The sequence below is a fragment of the Mustelus asterias genome, chromosome 15, assembly GCF_964213995.1.
Source record: "Mustelus asterias chromosome 15, sMusAst1.hap1.1, whole genome shotgun sequence".
Lineage (NCBI taxonomy): Eukaryota > Metazoa > Chordata > Chondrichthyes > Carcharhiniformes > Triakidae > Mustelus > Mustelus asterias.
Window position 1 is genome coordinate 550743 of NC_135815.1, and position 19986 is coordinate 570728.

Sequence of the window (19986 nt, forward strand, 5' to 3'; positions counted from 1 at the left end):
ACTCCCTCAGCACTGACCCTCTGACAGTGCGACACTCCCTCAGTACTGACCCTCTGACAGTGCGGCACTCCCTCAGCACTGACCCTCTGACAGTGCGGCACTCCCTCAGTACTGACCCTCTGACAGTGCGGCACTCCCTCAGCACTGTCCCTCTGACAGTGCGGCACTCCCTCAGTACTGACCCTCTGACAGTGCGGCACTCCCTCAGTACTGACCCTCTGACAGTGCGGCACTCCCTCAGTACTGTCCCTCTGACAGTGCGGCACTCCCTCAGTACTGACCCTCTGACAGTGCGGCACTCCCTCAGCACTGACCCTCTGACAGTGCGGCACTCCCTCAGTACTGACCCTCTGACAGTGCGGCACTCCCTCAGTACTGACCCTCTGACAGTGCGGCACTCCCTCAGTACTGACCCTCTGACAGTGCGGCACTCCCTCAGTACTGACCCTCTGACAGTGCGGCACTCCCTCAGCACTGACCCTCTGACAGTGCGGCACTCCCTCAGCACTGACCCTCTGACAGTGCGGCACTCCCTCAGTACTGACCCTCTGAGAGTGCGGCACTCCCTCGGCACTGACCCTCTGACAGTGCGGCACTCCCTCGGCACTGACCCTCTGACAGTGCGGCACTCCCTCAGCACTGACCCACTGACAGTGCGGCACTCCGTCAGCATTGACCCTCTGACAGTGCAGCACTCCCTCAGTACTGACCCTCTGAGAGTGCGGCACTCCCTCGGCACTGACCCTCTGACAGTGCGGCACTCCCTCGGCACTGACCCTCTGACAGTGCAGCACTCCCTCAGCACTGACCCACTGACAGTGCGGCACTCCGTCAGCATTGACCCTCTGACAGTGCAGCACTCCCTCAGTACTGACCATCAGACAGTGCGGCACTCCCTCAGTACTGACCCTCCGACAGTGTGGCACTCCCTCAGCATTGACCCTCCGACAGTGCGGCACTCCCTCGGCACTGACCCTCTGACAGTGCGGCACTCCCTCAGCACTGACCCACTGACAGTGTGGCACTCCCTCAGCACTGACCCACTGACAGTGTGGCACTCCCTCAGTACTGACCCTCTGAGAGTGCGGCACTCCCTCGGCACTGACCCTCTGACAGTGCGGCACTCCCTCGGCACTGACCCTCTGACAGTGCAGCACTCCCTCAGCACTGACCCACTGACAGTGCGGCACTCCGTCAGCATTGACCCTCTGACAGTGCAGCACTCCCTCAGTACTGACCATCAGACAGTGCGGCACTCCCTCAGTACTGACCCTCCGACAGTGTGGCACTCCCTCAGCATTGACCCTCTGACAGTGCGGCACTCCCTCGGCACTGACCCTCTGACAGTGCGGCACTCCCTCGGCACTGACCCTCTGACAGTGCGGCACTCCCTCGGCACTGACCCTCTGACAGTGCGGCACTCCCTCGGCACTGACCCTCTGACAGTGCGGCACTCCCTCGGCACTGACCCTCTGACAGTGCGGCACTCCCTCGGCACTGACCCACTGACAGTGCGGCACTCCGTCAGCATTGACCCTCTGACAGTGCAGCACTCCCTCAGTACTGACCATCAGACAGTGCGGCACTCCCTCAGTACTGACCCTCCGACAGTGTGGCACTCCCTCAGCATTGACCCTCTGACAGTGCGGCACTCCCTCGGCACTGACCCTCTGACAGTGCGGCACTCCCTCAGCACTGACCCACTGACAGTGTGGCACTCCCTCAGTACTGACCCTCTGACAGTGCGGCACTCTCTCAGTACTGACCCTCTGACAGTGCGGCACTCCCTCGGCATTGACCCTCTGACAGTGCGGCACTCCCTCGGCACTGACCCTCTGACAGTGCGGCACTCCCTCGGCACTGACCCTCTGACAGTGCGGCACTCCCTCGGCACTGACCCTCTGACAGTGCGGCACTCCCTCGGCACTGACCCTCTGACAGTGCGGCACTCCCTCGGCACTGACCCTCTGACAGTGCGGCACTCCCTCGGCACTGACCCACCGACAGTGCGGCACTCCCTCGGCACTGACCCTCCGACAGTGCGGCACTCCCTCGGCACTGACCCTCCGACAGTGCGGCACTCCCTCGGCACTGACCCTCCGACAGTGCGGCACTCCCTCGGCACTGACCCTCCGACAGTGCGGCACTCCCTCGGCACTGACCCTCCGACAGTGCGGCACTCCCTCGGCACTGACCCTCCGACAGTGCGGCACTCCCTCGGCACTGACCCTCCGACAGTGCGGCACTCCCTCGGCACTGACCCTCCGACAGTGCGGCACTCCCTCGGCACTGACCCTCCGACAGTGCGGCACTCCCTCGGCACTGACCCTCCGACAGTGCGGCACTCCCTCGGCACTGACCCTCCGACAGTGCGGCACTCCCTCGGCACTGACCCTCCGACAGTGCGGCACTCCCTCGGCACTGACCCTCCGACAGTGCGGCACTCCCTCGGCACTGACCCTCCGACAGTGCGGCACTCCCTCGGCACTGACCCTCCGACAGTGCGGCACTCCCTCGGCACTGACCCTCCGACAGTGCGGCACTCCCTCGGCACTGACCCTCCGACAGTGCGGCACTCCCTCGGCACTGACCCTCCGACAGTGCGGCACTCCCTCGGCACTGACCCTCCGACAGTGCGGCACTCCCTCGGCACTGACCCTCCGACAGTGCGGCACTCCCTCGGCACTGACCCTCTGACAGTGCGGCACTCCCTCGGCACTGACCCTCTGACAGTGCGGCACTCCCTCGGCACTGACCCTCCGACAGTGCGGCACTCCCGCGGCACTGACCCTCCGACAGTGCGGCACTCCCTCGGCACTGACCCTCTGACAGTGCGGCACTCCCTCAGTACTGACCCTCTGACAGTGCGGCACTCCCTCAGTACTGACCCTCTGACAGTGCGGCACTCCCTCAGCACTGACCCTCTGACCGTGCGGCACTCCCTCAGAACTGACCCTCTGACCGTGCGGCACTCCCTCAGAACTGACCCTCTGACCGTGCGGCACTCCCTCAGAACTGACCCTCCGACAGTGCGGCACTCCCTCAGTACTGACCCTCCGACAGTGCGGCACTCCCTCAGTACTGACCCTCCGACAGTGCGGCACTCCCTCAGTACTGACCCTCCGACAGTGCGGCACTCCCTCAGTACTGACCCTCCGACAGTGCGGCACTCCCTTAGCACAGACCATCTGACAGTGCGGCACTCTCTCAGTACTGACCCTCTGACAGTGTGGCACTCTCTCAGTACTGACCCTCTGACAGTGTGGCACTCCCTCAGTACTGACCCTCTGACAGTGCGGCACTCCCTCAGTACTGACCCTCTGACAGTGTGGCACTCCCTCAGTACTGACCCTCCGACAGTACAGCACTCCCTTAGCACTGACCATCTGACAGTACAGCACTCTCTCAGTACTGACCCTCTGACAGTGTGGCACTCCCCAAGTACTGACCCTCTGACAGTGCGGCACTCCCTCAATACTGACCCTCTGACAGTGTGGCACTCCCTCAGTACTGACCCTCCGACAGTGCAGCACTCCCTTAGCACTTACCATCTGACAGTGCGGCACTCTCTCAGTACTGACCCTCTGGCAGTGCGGCACTCCCTCAGTACTGACCCTCTGACAGTGCGGCACTCCCTCAGTACTGACCCTCTGACAGTGCGGCACTCCCTCAGTACTGACCCTCTGACAGTGCGGCACTCCCTCAGTACTGACCCTCTGACAGTGCGGCACTCCCTCAGCACTGACCCTCTGACAGTGCGGCACTCCCTCAGCACTGACCCTCTGACAGTGCGGCACTCCCTCAGCACTGACCCTCTGACAGTGCGGCACTCCCTCGGCACTGACCCTCTAACAGTGCGGCACTCCCTCAGCACTGACCCTCTGACAGTGCGGCACTCCCTCAGCACTGATGCTCTCACTTTGTTCTCACTGGAACGACGGAGGTTGAGGGGAGACCTGATAGATGTCTACCAGATTATGAGAGGCATGGACAGAGTGGATAGTCAGAACCTTTTTCCCAGGGTGGAAGAGTCAATTACAAGGGCACCAGGTTAAGGTGCGAGCGGCAAGGTTTAATGGAGATGCACGAGGCAGATTTTTTACACTGAGAGTAGTGGGTGCCTGGAACTCGTTGCCGGGGGAGGTAGTGGAAGCGGATACGGTAGTGACTTTTAAGGGGCGTCTTGACAAATACATGAATAGGATGGGAATACTGAGATATGGTCCCAGGAAGGGTAGGGGGTTTTAGTTCAGTCGGGTAGCATGTTCGGTGCAGGCATGGAGGGCTGAAGGGCCTGTTCCTGTGCTGTAATTTTCTTTGTTCTTTGCTCTGACAGTGCGGCACTCCCTCAGCACTGACCCTCTGACAGTGCGGCACTCCCTCAGTACTGACCCTCTGACAGTGCGGCACTCCCTCAGTACTGACCCTCTGACAGTGCGGCACTCCCTCAGTACTGACCCTCTGACAGTGCAGCACTCCCTCAGCACTGACCCTCTGACAGTGTGGCACTCCCTCAGTACTGACCCTCTGACAGTGCGGCACTCCCTCAGTACTGACCCTCTGACAGTGCGGCACTCCCTCAGCACTGACCCTCTGACAGTGCGGCACTCCCTCAGCACTGACCCTCTGACAGTGCAGCACTCCCTCAGCACTGACCCTCTGACAGTGCAGCACTCCCTCAGCACTGACCCTCTGACAGTGCAGCACTCCCTCAGCACTGACCCTCTGACAGTATAGTGCTCCCTTGGTACTGAATCTCAGATGGTGCAACACTCGCTCCGTAACGACCATAGGACCATAGAAAAGTTACAGCACACAAGAAGGCCATTCGACCCATCTTGTCCATGCTAGCCTGAGCACACCGAGGTGCCCTTTCTAATCCAACTTTACTGTACCCAGCCCATAGCACTGTGGCGTACAACACTTAAGGTGCAGACACAGGTACTTTTTAAAAGAGTTTAGGATCTCAGCCTCTACCATCAACTCGGGCAGCGAATTCCAGGCACCAGCACCCTCTGCATAAAAAATTCATCGAAATGTCCTCTCTACACCTGCTGACACTTATCCTGAATCCATGTCCCCTGGTTCTGGATTTCTTCACTAAGGGAAACAATTTTATCCCATCTTCTCTATTTCTTCCCCTCTGACAATGCAGTCCTCCCTCAGTGCCAACTCTGCAATATTGTGGCGTTCCCTGAGTATTGACAATCTAGTAAGAAGTCTCACAACACCAGGTTAAAGTCCAACAGGTTTATTTGGTAGCAAATACCATAAGCTTTCGGAGCACTGCTCCTTCGTCAGATGGAGTGGAAATGTGCTCTCAAAGTGCAAACAGACAGAATCAAGTTGCAGAATACTGATTAGAATGCGAATCCTACAGCCAACCAGGTCTTAAAGGTACAGACAATGTGGGTGGAGGGAGCATTAAGCACAGGTTAAAGAGATGTGTATTGTCTCCAGACAGGACAGCCTGCAAGTCCAGGAGGCAAGCTGTGGGGGTTACTGATAATGTGACATAAATCCAACATCCCGGTTGAGGCCGTCCTCATGTGTGCGGAACTTGGCGATCAGTTTCTGCTCAGCGACTCTGCGCTGTCGTGTGTCGTGAAGGCCGCCTTGGAGAACGCTTACCTGAAGGTCCAAGGCTGAATGCCCGTGACTGCTGAAGTGCTTCCCCACAGGAAGAGAACAGTCTTGCCTGGTGATTGTCGAGCGGTGTTCATTCATCCGTTGTCGTAGCGTCTGCATGGTTTCGCCAATGTACCATGCCTCGGGACATCCTTTCCTGCAGCGTATCAGGTAGACAACGTTGGCCGAGTTGCAAGAGTAGGTACCGTGTACCTGGTAGATGGTGTTCTCACGTGAGATGATGGCATCCGTGTCGATGATCCGGCACATCTTGCAGAGGTTGCTGTGGCAGGGTTGTGTGGTGTCGTGGTCACTTCTGAAGGCTGGGTAGTTTCCTGCGGACAATGGTCTGTTTGAGGTTGCGTGGTTGTTTGAAGGCAAGAAGTGGGGGTGTGGGGATGGCCTTGGCGAGATGTTCGTCTTCATCAATGACATGTTGAAGGCTCCGGAGGAGATGCCGAAAGGACTACGGATCACGAACCCACTCAGGTCAACCTATAACACAGACTACGCTGAGAGACTTTGCCGTCGCACCTCTCTCACACTCTTCAAACACCTCATACACCAGCTCTACAGCAAACGCCGCAGCCTGGAAACCAAGATCGAATCCATATTCTCAACTTGCGCTCAGGACGCAGACCTGCTGCGAAACTCTGCCGAGCAGACGAGACAAAGGAACTACGCCATCTACATGCACACCAAGAACAGGAAACTTGAGAAACTCGGCATCACCACCAGCAGCAACCAAGCCTCCCCCGGTACCACAGTAGAAAACAGTACCACTGCAGGAAAGTCCATTGTCAACTTATCGGACTACACACTTCAGCCAGATGAAATCGAAGTTCTCAGCCGAGGGCTCAACTTTTGTCCCACTACCAAAATAGACCCCATCAGTCTCGCAGCGGACACAGAGGAATTCATCAGACGAATGAGGCTGCGGGAGTTCTTCCACAAACCCCAAGAGGCCAACAGTGAACACAATGAGACAGCCAATGAACCGGAACAGCAGACAGAGAGATCCGTAGTGCAACCAAAGAGGAACGAGTCGAATTGGACTCCTCCGGAAGGCCGCTGCCCTCGACTTGACATGTATGTCCAAGCCATCAGGAGGTGCGTCAACACCAAATTCATCAGCCACACTCACAAGACAGCCCCGAACATCACCCAAGCACAACGCAACGCCATTCACGCTCTCAAGACCAACCGCAACATTGTCATCAAAGCAGCAGACAAAGGAGGGGCCATCGTCATACTGAACAGAATGGATTACTGCAAAGAAGTGTACCGACAACTGAACAACGAGGAACACTACAGACAGTTACCCACAGATCCGACCAAAGAACACACCTGTCAACTCAACACTCTGATCAAAACCTTTGATCCGGACCTTCAAAACACCCTCCGTGCTCTCATCCCACATACTCCACGCGTTGGAGATCTCTACTGCCTCCCAAAGATACACAAGGCAAACACACCCGGCCGTCCCATCGTTTCAGGCAATAGAACCCTGTGCGAGATCCTCTCCGGCTATGTCGAGGGCATCTTGAAACCCATTATACAAAGAACCCCCAGCTTTTGTCGCGACACTACAGACTTCCTACAGCAACTCAGCGCACATGGAGCAGTTGAACCAGGAGCACTCCTCGTCACAATGGATGTCTCGGCACTCTACACCAGCATCCCCCACAATGATGGCATTGCTGCAACGGCCTCAGTACTCAATGCCTTCAACTGCCAGTTTCCAGATGCAATTTTACAACTCATCCGCTTCATCTGTCGTGGTTCCCCAGGACGACAATTTATTCACATCGATTAAAACAGAGAGTCTGAGCAGCGATCTTCCAAGCAGTAGACTTTATTTCGCAGCACAACAGAATAAAGTCGGGATGTCCGGAACAATCCAAAGAGCCCTTGGGCTTACAGTCTTTTATGTACATTTCAGCCTCATATCTCAAGATCCTTATCTCACTTTTACAGCCTGTCCTTGGTTGTTATCTTACTTCACAGCCCGACCTTTCTTTGGCCACCATTGTTTTAGTTGACCCTTTATCTGTTTTATTTGCAATTGGTCGCTCCCTGTTATATCTCTTTGTTTCTTAAACCATGGTGGTTATGACTCTTGCTTTTATCTGAACTTTTCTGTTTGTACAATAATCGTGGTTTTGCTGACTTAGGCCGAATGTGTTAGAAAAAACATGCTCACTTTATTCTCTCTTTTTATTATGGACCAACATTAAGTTGAACCACTGAGCAGTATTCATTGTTCTCCCAAGTGACTACTGTTTGCTTTCGTTAATTAGTGACTGCTATACTACTTCTCTGCTTTGATCATATCAACTATACTTGATTACATTAGGTCATCCATTCTAGGTTTGATTACGTTAGGTCACACGAGGTTACTTTAGGTTACATTAGGTCACATAGGTTACATACCCATCTCACTACTCACCTAAATCTGCTTTATCATTTCACTAAGACCTAAATCTACTTTATCATTTCACTAAGACCTATGAATCTGAATTCCATACCTAACTCATACAATATCCAGTACAATTTCCCTTACACATCCTGGACCACAATGTCTTCACCTTCAACAACCAGTTCTTCATCCAGACACACGGAACAACCATGGGGACCAAATTCGCACCTCAATATGCCAACATCTTCATGCACAGGTTCGAACAAGACTTCTTCACCGCACAGGACCTTCAACCGATGCTATACACTAGATACATCGATGATATTTTCTTCCTTTGGACTCATGGTGAGCAATCACTGAAACAACTATATGATGACATCAACAAGTTTCATCCCACCATCAGACTCACCACGGACTACTCTCCGGAATCGGTTGCATTCTTGGACACACGCATCTCCATTAAGGACGGTCACCTCAGCACCTCACTGTACCGCAAGCCCACGGATAACCTCATGATGCACCACTTCCCCAGCTTCCACCCTAAACACGTTAAAGAAGCCATCCCCTACGGACAAGCCCTCCGAATACACAGGATCTGCTCGGATGAGGAGGATCGCAACAGACACCTCCAGACGCTGAAAGATGCCCTCATAAGAACAGGATATGGCGCTCGACTCATCGATCAACAGTTCCGACGCGCCACAGCGAAAAACCGCACCGACCTCCTCAGAAGACAAACACGGGACACGGTGGACAGAGTACCCTTCGTCGTCCAGTACTTCCCCGGAGCGGAGAAGCTACAGCACATCATTTCCACATCTCCACATCATTTCGATCAGATAGCCAGTTACCTATCCAATCGGCCAACTTTCCCGCTATCCCACACCTCCTTACTTTCATCATAAGCCGACCATGGGGGACCTTATCAAACGCCTTACTAAAATCCATGTATATGACATCAACTGCTCTACCTTCATCAACACACTTAGTTACCTCCTCAAAAAATTCTATCAAATTTGTGAAACACGACTTGCCCTTCACCAATCCGTGCTGACTATCCCGGATTAATCCGCATCTTTCTAAATGGTCGTAAATCCCATCCCTAAGGACCTTTTCCATCAACTTACCAACCACCAAAGTAAGACTAACCGGTCTATAATTACCAGGGTCATTTCTATTCCCTTTCTTAAACAGAGGAACAACATTCGCCATTCTCCAGTCCTCTGGCACCATCCCTGTGGACAGTGAAGACGCAAAGATCAATCCCAAAGGCTCTGCAATCTCATCCCTCGCCTCCCAAAGAATCCTAGGATATATTTCATCAGGCCCAGGGGACTTATCGCCCTATATTTTACACCAGGTGGCAAATATGATGAGCTGATCACCACAAGTTTGGTGAGCCTCAATATCCAATTGAATTTGTACTCCAGACCGAATAGAGAGAAACTGTTCCACTCCAGGAAGGGCCCAGCACCAGAAGACATTGAGTTAAGGGGGTTAATGACAGGCAATGAGAGGAAAATCTTTCACATATCCGGTGGTTAGGATTTGAAATGATGGGCCTGAAAGTAAAGGCAGATTTCCAAATGAAACTGGATAATGATGGAAACGTGGGGAAGGCCGGCACTGAGTAGAGAGCCAGTACCGACACAATGGGCCAAATGGCCTGTGTACAAAGACAGAATGATCCAGATTCTAGAACAGACGGTGCAGAAACCGGATCAAAGCCAAGGATTTCACACAGTACAGTACCTGGACCAGGGTGGTTTTCCCCGAGCCCGCCATGCCGAGCACGATCAGGCAGACAGCGCTGGGCCTGGGCCCGGGCCCCGGCTCCGAGCCGCTCTCCGCTCGCGCCGGCTCCATGGCAGCTGCGGCGCTGCAATGACGCCATCGGGCTGCAACCAACGTGTCACATGGGGCGGGGCCTAACGCGACTCCACCCTTCGAGACCCCGCCCCTTCCACTTGCGGTCACGTGGCCAGATTTGTTTTGTTTTTTTCCTTATATCCGCCACATTGATCCACGATGTGCTCACCAGCAGGAAAACCAGCCGGATCTTCAGCGCATCGAACGCTGATCCTCCGACAGTGTGGCACTCCCTCAGCACTGACCCTCTGACAGTGCGGCACTCCCTCAGTACTGACCCTCTGACAGTGCGGCACTCCCTCAGCACTGACCCTCTGACAGTGCGGCACTCCCTCAGCACTGACCCTCTGACAGTGCGGCACTCCCTCAGCACTGACCCTCTGACAGTGCGGCACTCCCTCAGTACTGACCCTCTGACAGTGCGGCACTCCCTCAGCACTGACTCTCTGACAGTGCGGCACTCCCTCAGCACTGACCCTCTGACAGTGCGGCACTCCCTCAGTACTGACCCTCTGACAGTGCGGCACTCCCTCAGCACTGACTCTCTGACAGTGCGGCACTCCCTCAGTACTGACCCTCTGACAGTGCGGCACTCCCTCAGCACTGACTCTCTGACAGTGCAGCACTCCCTCAGTACTGACCCTCTGACAGTGCGGCGCTCCCTCAGTACTGACCCTCTGACAGTGCGGCACTCCCTCAGCACTGACCCTCTGACAGTGCGGCACTCCCTCAGCACTGACCCTCTGACAGTGCGGCACTCCCTCAGCACTGACCCTCTGACAGTGCGGCACTCCCTCAGCACTGACCCTCTGACAGTGTGGCACTCCCTCAGCACTGACCCTCTGACAGTGCGGCACTCCCTCAGTACTGTCCCTCTGACAGTGCGGCACTCCCTCAGTACTGACCCTCTGACAGTGCGGCACTCCCTCAGCACTGTCCCTCTGACAGTGCGGCACTCCCTCAGTACTGACCCTCTGACAGTGCGGCACTCCCTCAGTACTGACCCTCTGACAGTGCGGCACTCCCTCAGCACTGACCCTCTGACAGTGCGGCACTCCCTCAGTACTGTCCCTCTGACAGTGCGGCACTCCCTCAGTACTGACCCTCTGACAGTGCGGCACTCCCTCAGCACTGACCCTCTGACAGTGCGGCACTCCCTCAGCACTGACCCTCTGACAGTGCGGCACTCCCTCAGCACTGACCCTCTGACAGTGCGGCACTCCCTCAGCACTGACCCTCTGACAGTGCGGCACTCCCTCAGTACTGACCCTCTGACAGTGCGGCACTCCCTCAGCACTGTCCCTCTGACAGTGCGGCACTCCCTCAGTACTGACCCTCTGACAGTGCGGCACTCCCTCAGTACTGACCCTCTGACAGTGCGGCACTCCCTCAGTACTGTCCCTCTGACAGTGCGGCACTCCCTCAGTACTGACCCTCTGACAGTGCGGCACTCCCTCAGCACTGACCCTCTGACAGTGCGGCACTCCCTCAGTACTGACCCTCTGACAGTGCGGCACTCCCTCAGTACTGACCCTCTGACAGTGCGGCACTCCCTCAGTACTGACCCTCTGACAGTGCGGCACTCCCTCAGTACTGACCCTCTGACAGTGCGGCACTCCCTCAGTACTGACCCTCTGACAGTGCGGCACTCCCTCAGCACTGACCCTCTGACAGTGCGGCACTCCCTCGGTACTGACCCTCTGAGAGTGCGGCACTCCCTCGGCACTGACCCTCTGACAGTGCGGCACTCCCTCGGCACTGACCCTCTGACAGTGCGGCACTCCCTCAGCACTGACCCACTGACAGTGCGGCACTCCGTCAGCATTGACCCTCTGACAGTGCAGCACTCCCTCAGTACTGACCCTCTGAGAGTGCGGCACTCCCTCGGCACTGACCCTCTGACAGTGCGGCACTCCCTCGGCACTGACCCTCTGACAGTGCAGCACTCCCTCAGCACTGACCCACTGACAGTGCGGCACTCCGTCAGCATTGACCCTCTGACAGTGCAGCACTCCCTCAGTACTGACCATCAGACAGTGCGGCACTCCCTCAGTACTGACCCTCCGACAGTGTGGCACTCCCTCGGCATTGACCCTCTGACAGTGCGGCACTCCCTCGGCACTGACCCTCTGACAGTGCGGCACTCCCTCAGCACTGACCCACTGACAGTGTGGCACTCCCTCAGTACTGACCCTCTGACAGTGCGGCACTCTCTCAGTACTGACCCTCTGACAGTGCGGCACTCCCTCGGCATTGACCCTCTGACAGTGCGGCACTCCCTCGGCACTGACCCTCTGACAGTGCGGCACTCCCTCGGCACTGACCCTCTGACAGTGCGGCACTCCCTCGGCACTGACCCTCTGACAGTGCGGCACTCCCTCGGCACTGACCCTCTGACAGTGCGGCACTCCCTCGGCACTGACCCTCTGACAGTGCGGCACTCCCTCGGCACTGACCCACCGACAGTGCGGCACTCCCTCGGCACTGACCCTCCGACAGTGCGGCACTCCCTCGGCACTGACCCTCCGACAGTGCGGCACTCCCTCGGCACTGACCCTCCGACAGTGCGGCACTCCCTCGGCACTGACCCTCCGACAGTGCGGCACTCCCTCGGCACTGACCCTCCGACAGTGCGGCACTCCCTCGGCACTGACCCTCCGACAGTGCGGCACTCCCTCGGCACTGACCCTCCGACAGTGCGGCACTCCCTCGGCACTGACCCTCCGACAGTGCGGCACTCCCTCGGCACTGACCCTCCGACAGTGCGGCACTCCCTCGGCACTGACCCTCCGACAGTGCGGCACTCCCTCGGCACTGACCCTCCGACAGTGCGGCACTCCCTCGGCACTGACCCTCCGACAGTGCGGCACTCCCTCGGCACTGACCCTCCGACAGTGCGGCACTCCCTCGGCACTGACCCTCCGACAGTGCGGCACTCCCTCGGCACTGACCCTCCGACAGTGCGGCACTCCCTCGGCACTGACCCTCCGACAGTGCGGCACTCCCTCGGCACTGACCCTCCGACAGTGCGGCACTCCCTCGGCACTGACCCTCCGACAGTGCGGCACTCCCTCGGCACTGACCCTCCGACAGTGCGGCACTCCCTCGGCACTGACCCTCCGACAGTGCGGCACTCCCTCGGCACTGACCCTCTGACAGTGCGGCACTCCCTCGGCACTGACCCTCTGACAGTGCGGCACTCCCTCGGCACTGACCCTCCGACAGTGCGGCACTCCCGCGGCACTGACCCTCCGACAGTGCGGCACTCCCTCGGCACTGACCCTCTGACAGTGCGGCACTCCCTCAGTACTGACCCTCTGACAGTGCGGCACTCCCTCAGTACTGACCCTCTGACAGTGCGGCACTCCCTCAGCACTGACCCTCTGACCGTGCGGCACTCCCTCAGAACTGACCCTCTGACCGTGCGGCACTCCCTCAGAACTGACCCTCTGACCGTGCGGCACTCCCTCAGAACTGACCCTCCGACAGTGCGGCACTCCCTCAGTACTGACCCTCCGACAGTGCGGCACTCCCTCAGTACTGACCCTCCGACAGTGCGGCACTCCCTCAGTACTGACCCTCCGACAGTGCGGCACTCCCTCAGTACTGACCCTCCGACAGTGCGGCACTCCCTTCGCACTGACCATCTGACAGTGCGGCACTCTCTCAGTACTGACCCTCTGACAGTGTGGCACTCTCTCAGTACTGACCCTCTGACAGTGTGGCACTCCCTCAGTACTGACCCTCTGACAGTGTGGCACTCCCTCAGTACTGACCCTCCGACAGTACAGCACTCCCTTAGCACTGACCATCTGACAGTACAGCACTCTCTCAGTACTGACCCTCTGACAGTGTGGCACTCCCCAAGTACTGACCCTCTGACAGTGTGGCACTCCCTCAGTACTGACCCTCCGACAGTGCAGCACTCCCTTAGCACTTACCATCTGACAGTGCGGCACTCTCTCAGTACTGACCCTCTGGCAGTGCGGCACTCCCTCAGTACTGACCCTCTGACAGTGCGGCACTCCCTCAGTACTGACCCTCCGACAGTGCGGCACTCCCTCAGTACTGACCCTCCGACAGTGCGGCACTCCCTTAGCACTGACCATCTGACAGTGCAGCACTCTCTCAGTACTGACCCTCTGACAGTGTGGCACTCTCTCAGTACTGACCCTCTGACAGTGTGGCACTCCCTCAGTACTGACCCTCTGACAGTGTGGCACTCTCTCAGTACTGACCCTCTGACAGTGTGGCACTCCCTCAGTACTGACCCTCCGACAGTACAGCACTCCCTTAGCACTGACCATCTGACAGTGCAGCACTCTCTCAGTACTGACCCTCTGACAGTGTGGCAGTCCCTCAGTACTGACCCTCTGACAGTGCGGCACTCCCTCAATACTGACCCTCTGACAGTGTGGCACTCCCTCAGTACTGACCCTCCGACAGTGCAGCACTCCCTTAGCACTTACCATCTGACAGTGCGGCACTCTCTCAGTACTGACCCTCTGGCAGTGCGGCACTCCCTCAGTACTGACCCTCTGACAGTGCGGCACTCCCTCAGTACTGACCCTCTGACAGTGCGGCACTCCCTCAGTACTGACCCTCTGACAGTGCGGCACTCCCTCAGTACTGACCCTCTGACAGTGCGGCACTCCCTCAGCACTGACCCTCTGACAGTGCGGCACTCCCTCAGCACTGACCCTCTGACAGTGCGGCACTCCCTCAGCACTGACCCTCTGACAGTGCGGCACTCCCTCGGCACTGACCCTCTAACAGTGCGGCACTCCCTCAGCACTGACCCTCTGACAGTGCGGCACTCCCTCAGCACTGATGCTCTCACTTTGTTCTCACTGGAACGACGGAGGTTGAGGGGAGACCTGATAGATGTCTACCAGATTATGAGAGGCATGGACAGAGTGGATAGTCAGAACCTTTTTCCCAGGGTGGAAGAGTCAATTACAAGGGCACCAGGTTAAGGTGCGAGCGGCAAGGTTTAATGGAGATGCACGAGGCAGATTTTTTACACTGAGAGTAGTGGGTGCCTGGAACTCGTTGCCGGGGGAGGTAGTGGAAGCGGATACGGTAGTGACTTTTAAGGGGCGTCTTGACAAATACATGAATAGGATGGGAATACTGAGATATGGTCCCAGGAAGGGTAGGGGGTTTTAGTTCAGTCGGGTAGCATGTTCGGTGCAGGCATGGAGGGCTGAAGGGCCTGTTCCTGTGCTGTAATTTTCTTTGTTCTTTGCTCTGACAGTGCGGCACTCCCTCAGCACTGACCCTCTGACAGTGCGGCACTCCCTCAGCACTGACCCTCTGACAGTGCGGCACTCCCTCAGTACTGACCCTCTGACAGTGCAGCACTCCCTCAGCACTGACCCTCTGACAGTGTGGCACTCCCTCAGTACTGACCCTCTGACAGTGCGGCACTCCCTCAGTACTGACCCTCTGACAGTGCGGCACTCCCTCAGTACTGACCCTCTGACAGTGCGGCACTCCCTCAGCACTGACCCTCTGACAGTGCGGCACTCCCTCAGCACTGACCCTCTGACAGTGCAGCACTCCCTCAGCACTGACCCTCTGACAGTGCAGCACTCCCTCAGCACTGACCCTCTGACAGTGCAGCACTCCCTCAGCACTGACCCTCTGACAGTATAGTGCTCCCTTGGTACTGAATCTCAGATGGTGCAACACTCGCTCCGTAACGACCATAGGACCATAGAAAAGTTACAGCACACAAGAAGGCCATTCGACCCATCTTGTCCATGCTAGCCTGAGCACACCGAGGTGCCCTTTCTAATCCAACTTTACTGTACCCAGCCCATAGCACTGTGGCGTACAACACTTAAGGTGCAGACACAGGTACTTTTTAAAAGAGTTTAGGATCTCAGCCTCTACCATCAACTCGGGCAGCGAATTCCAGGCACCAGCACCCTCTGCATAAAAAATTCATCGAAATGTCCTCTCTACACCTGCTGACACTTATCCTGAATCCATGTCCCCTGGTTCTGGATTTCTTCACTAAGGGAAACAATTTTATCCCATCTTCTCTATTTCTTCCCCTCTGACAATGCAGTCCTCCCTCAGTGCCAACTCTGCAATATTGTGGCGTTCCCTGAGTATTGACAATCTAGTAAGAAGTCTCACAACACCAGGTTAAAGTCCAACAGGTTTATTTGGTAGCAAATACCATAAGCTTTCGGAGCACTGCTCCTTCGTCAGATGGAGTGGAAATGTGCTCTCAAAGTGCAAACAGACAGAATCAAGTTGCAGAATACTGATTAGAATGCGAATCCTACAGCCAACCAGGTCTTAAAGGTACAGACAATGTGGGTGGAGGGAGCATTAAGCACAGGTTAAAGAGATGTGTATTGTCTCCAGACAGGACAGCCTGCAAGTCCAGGCGGCAAGCTGTGGGGGTTACTGATAATGTGACATAAATCCAACATCCCGGTTGAGGCCGTCCTCATGTGTGCGGAACTTGGCGATCAGTTTCTGCTCAGCGACTCTGCGCTGTCGTGTGTCGTGAAGGCCGCCTTGGAGAACGCTTACCTGAAGGTCCAAGGCTGAATGCCCGTGACTGCTGAAGTGCTTCCCCACAGGAAGAGAACAGTCTTGCCTGGTGATTGTCGAGCGGTGTTCATTCATCCGTTGTCGTAGCGTCTGCATGGTTTCGCCAATGTACCATGCCTCGGGACATCCTTTCCTGCAGCGTATCAGGTAGACAACGTTGGCCGAGTTGCAAGAGTAGGTACCGTGTACCTGGTAGATGGTGTTCTCACGTGAGATGATGGCATCCGTGTCGATGATCCGGCACATCTTGCAGAGGTTGCTGTGGCAGGGTTGTGTGGTGTCGTGGTCACTTCTGAAGGCTGGGTAGTTTCCTGCGGACAATGGTCTGTTTGAGGTTGCGTGGTTGTTTGAAGGCAAGAAGTGGGGGTGTGGGGATGGCCTTGGCGAGATGTTCGTCTTCATCAATGACATGTTGAAGGCTCCGGAGGAGATGCCGAAAGGACTACGGATCACGAACCCACTCAGGTCAACCTATAACACAGACTACGCTGAGAGACTTTGCCGTCGCACCTCTCTCACACTCTTCAAACACCTCATACACCAGCTCTACAGCAAACGCCGCAGCCTGGAAACCAAGATCGAATCCATATTCTCAACTTGCGCTCAGGACGCAGACCTGCTGCGAAACTCTGCCGAGCAGACGAGACAAAGGAACTACGCCATCTACATGCACACCAAGAACAGGAAACTTGAGAAACTCGGCATCACCACCAGCAGCAACCAAGCCTCCCCCGGTACCACAGTAGAAAACAGTACCACTGCAGGAAAGTCCATTGTCAACTTATCGGACTACACACTTCAGCCAGATGAAATCGAAGTTCTCAGCCGAGGGCTCAACTTTTGTCCCACTACCAAAATAGACCCCATCAGTCTCGCAGCGGACACAGAGGAATTCATCAGACGAATGAGGCTGCGGGAGTTCTTCCACAAACCCCAAGAGGCCAACAGTGAACACAATGAGACAGCCAATGAACCGGAACAGCAGACAGAGAGATCCGTAGTGCAACCAAAGAGGAACGAGTCGAATTGGACTCCTCCGGAAGGCCGCTGCCCTCGACTTGACATGTATGTCCAAGCCATCAGGAGGTGCGTCAACACCAAATTCATCAGCCACACTCACAAGACAGCCCCGAACATCACCCAAGCACAACGCAACGCCATTCACGCTCTCAAGACCAACCGCAACATTGTCATCAAAGCAGCAGACAAAGGAGGGGCCATCGTCATACTGAACAGAATGGATTACTGCAAAGAAGTGTACCGACAACTGAACAACGAGGAACACTACAGACAGTTACCCACAGATCCGACCAAAGAACACACCTGTCAACTCAACACTCTGATCAAAACCTTTGATCCGGACCTTCAAAACACCCTCCGTGCTCTCATCCCACATACTCCACGCGTTGGAGATCTCTACTGCCTCCCAAAGATACACAAGGCAAACACACCCGGCCGTCCCATCGTTTCAGGCAATAGAACCCTGTGCGAGATCCTCTCCGGCTATGTCGAGGGCATCTTGAAACCCATTATACAAAGAACCCCCAGCTTTTGTCGCGACACTACAGACTTCCTACAGCAACTCAGCGCACATGGAGCAGTTGAACCAGGAGCACTCCTCGTCACAATGGATGTCTCGGCACTCTACACCAGCATCCCCCACAATGATGGCATTGCTGCAACGGCCTCAGTACTCAATGCCTTCAACTGCCAGTTTCCAGATGCAATTTTACAACTCATCCGCTTCATCTGTCGTGGTTCCCCAGGACGACAATTTATTCACATCGATTAAAACAGAGAGTCTGAGCAGCGATCTTCCAAGCAGTAGACTTTATTTCGCAGCACAACAGAATAAAGTCGGGATGTCCGGAACAATCCAAAGAGCCCTTGGGCTTACAGTCTTTTATGTACATTTCAGCCTCATATCTCAAGATCCTTATCTCACTTTTACAGCCTGTCCTTGGTTGTTATCTTACTTCACAGCCCGACCTTTCTTTGGCCACCATTGTTTTAGTTGACCCTTTATCTGTTTTATTTGCAATTGGTCGCTCCCTGTTATATCTCTTTGTTTCTTAAACCATGGTGGTTATGACTCTTGCTTTTATCTGAACTTTTCTGTTTGTACAATAATCGTGGTTTTGCTGACTTAGGCCGAATGTGTTAGAAAAAACATGCTCACTTTATTCTCTCTTTTTATTATGGACCAACATTAAGTTGAACCACTGAGCAGTATTCATTGTTCTCCCAAGTGACTACTGTTTGCTTTCGTTAATTAGTGACTGCTATACTACTTCTCTGCTTTGATCATATCAACTATACTTGATTACATTAGGTCATCCATTCTAGGTTTGATTACGTTAGGTCACACGAGGTTACTTTAGGTTACATTAGGTCACATAGGTTACATACCCATCTCACTACTCACCTAAATCTGCTTTATCATTTCACTAAGACCTAAATCTACTTTATCATTTCACTAAGACCTATGAATCTGAATTCCATACCTAACTCATACAATATCCAGTACAATTTCCCTTACACATCCTGGACCACAATGTCTTCACCTTCAACAACCAGTTCTTCATCCAGACACACGGAACAACCATGGGGACCAAATTCGCACCTCAATATGCCAACATCTTCATGCACAGGTTCGAACAAGACTTCTTCACCGCACAGGACCTTCAACCGATGCTATACACTAGATACATCGATGATATTTTCTTCCTTTGGACTCATGGTGAGCAATCACTGAAACAACTATATGATGACATCAACAAGTTTCATCCCACCATCAGACTCACCACGGACTACTCTCCGGAATCGGTTGCATTCTTGGACACACGCATCTCCATTAAGGACGGTCACCTCAGCACCTCACTGTACCGCAAGCCCACGGATAACCTCATGATGCACCACTTCCCCAGCTTCCACCCTAAACACGTTAAAGAAGCCATCCCCTACGGACAAGCCCTCCGAATACACAGGATCTGCTCGGATGAGGAGGATCGCAACAGACACCTCCAGACGCTGAAAGATGCCCTCATAAGAACAGGATATGGCGCTCGACTCATCGATCAACAGTTCCGCGTGCCACAGCGAAAAACCGCACCGACCTCCTCAGAAGACAAACACGGGACACGGTGGACAGAGTACCCTTCGTCGTCCAGTACTTCCCCGGAGCAGAGAAGCTACGGCATCTCCTCCGGAGCCTTCAACATGTCATTGATGAAGACGAACATCTCGCCAAGGCCATCCCCACACCCCCACTTCTTGCCTTCAAACAACCACGCAACCTCAAACAGACCATTGTCCACAGCAAACTACCCAGCCTTCAGGAGAACAGTGACCACGACACCACACAACCCTGCCACAGCAACCTCTGCAAGACATGCCGGATCATCGACACGGATGCCATCATCTCACGTGAGAACACCATCTACCAGGTACACGGTACCTACTCTTGCAACTCGGCCAACATTGTCTACCTGATACGC

The 19986-nt window shown here is 55.3% G+C and overlaps 1 protein-coding gene across 1 annotated transcript in view; it reads right to left on the reverse strand.

Moving 5' to 3' along the window:
* Positions 1–9943, reverse strand: part of gpn1 (GPN-loop GTPase 1) — a 92747-nt gene extending 82804 nt beyond the window's left edge. The window contains exon 1 of the mRNA XM_078229320.1: positions 9800–9943. Within this exon, the coding sequence (XP_078085446.1) occupies positions 9800–9913 (114 nt within the window). The 5' untranslated portion in view covers positions 9914–9943. The remainder of the gene's footprint in view (positions 1–9799) is intronic.
* Positions 9944–19986: the final 10043 nt, after the last annotated feature.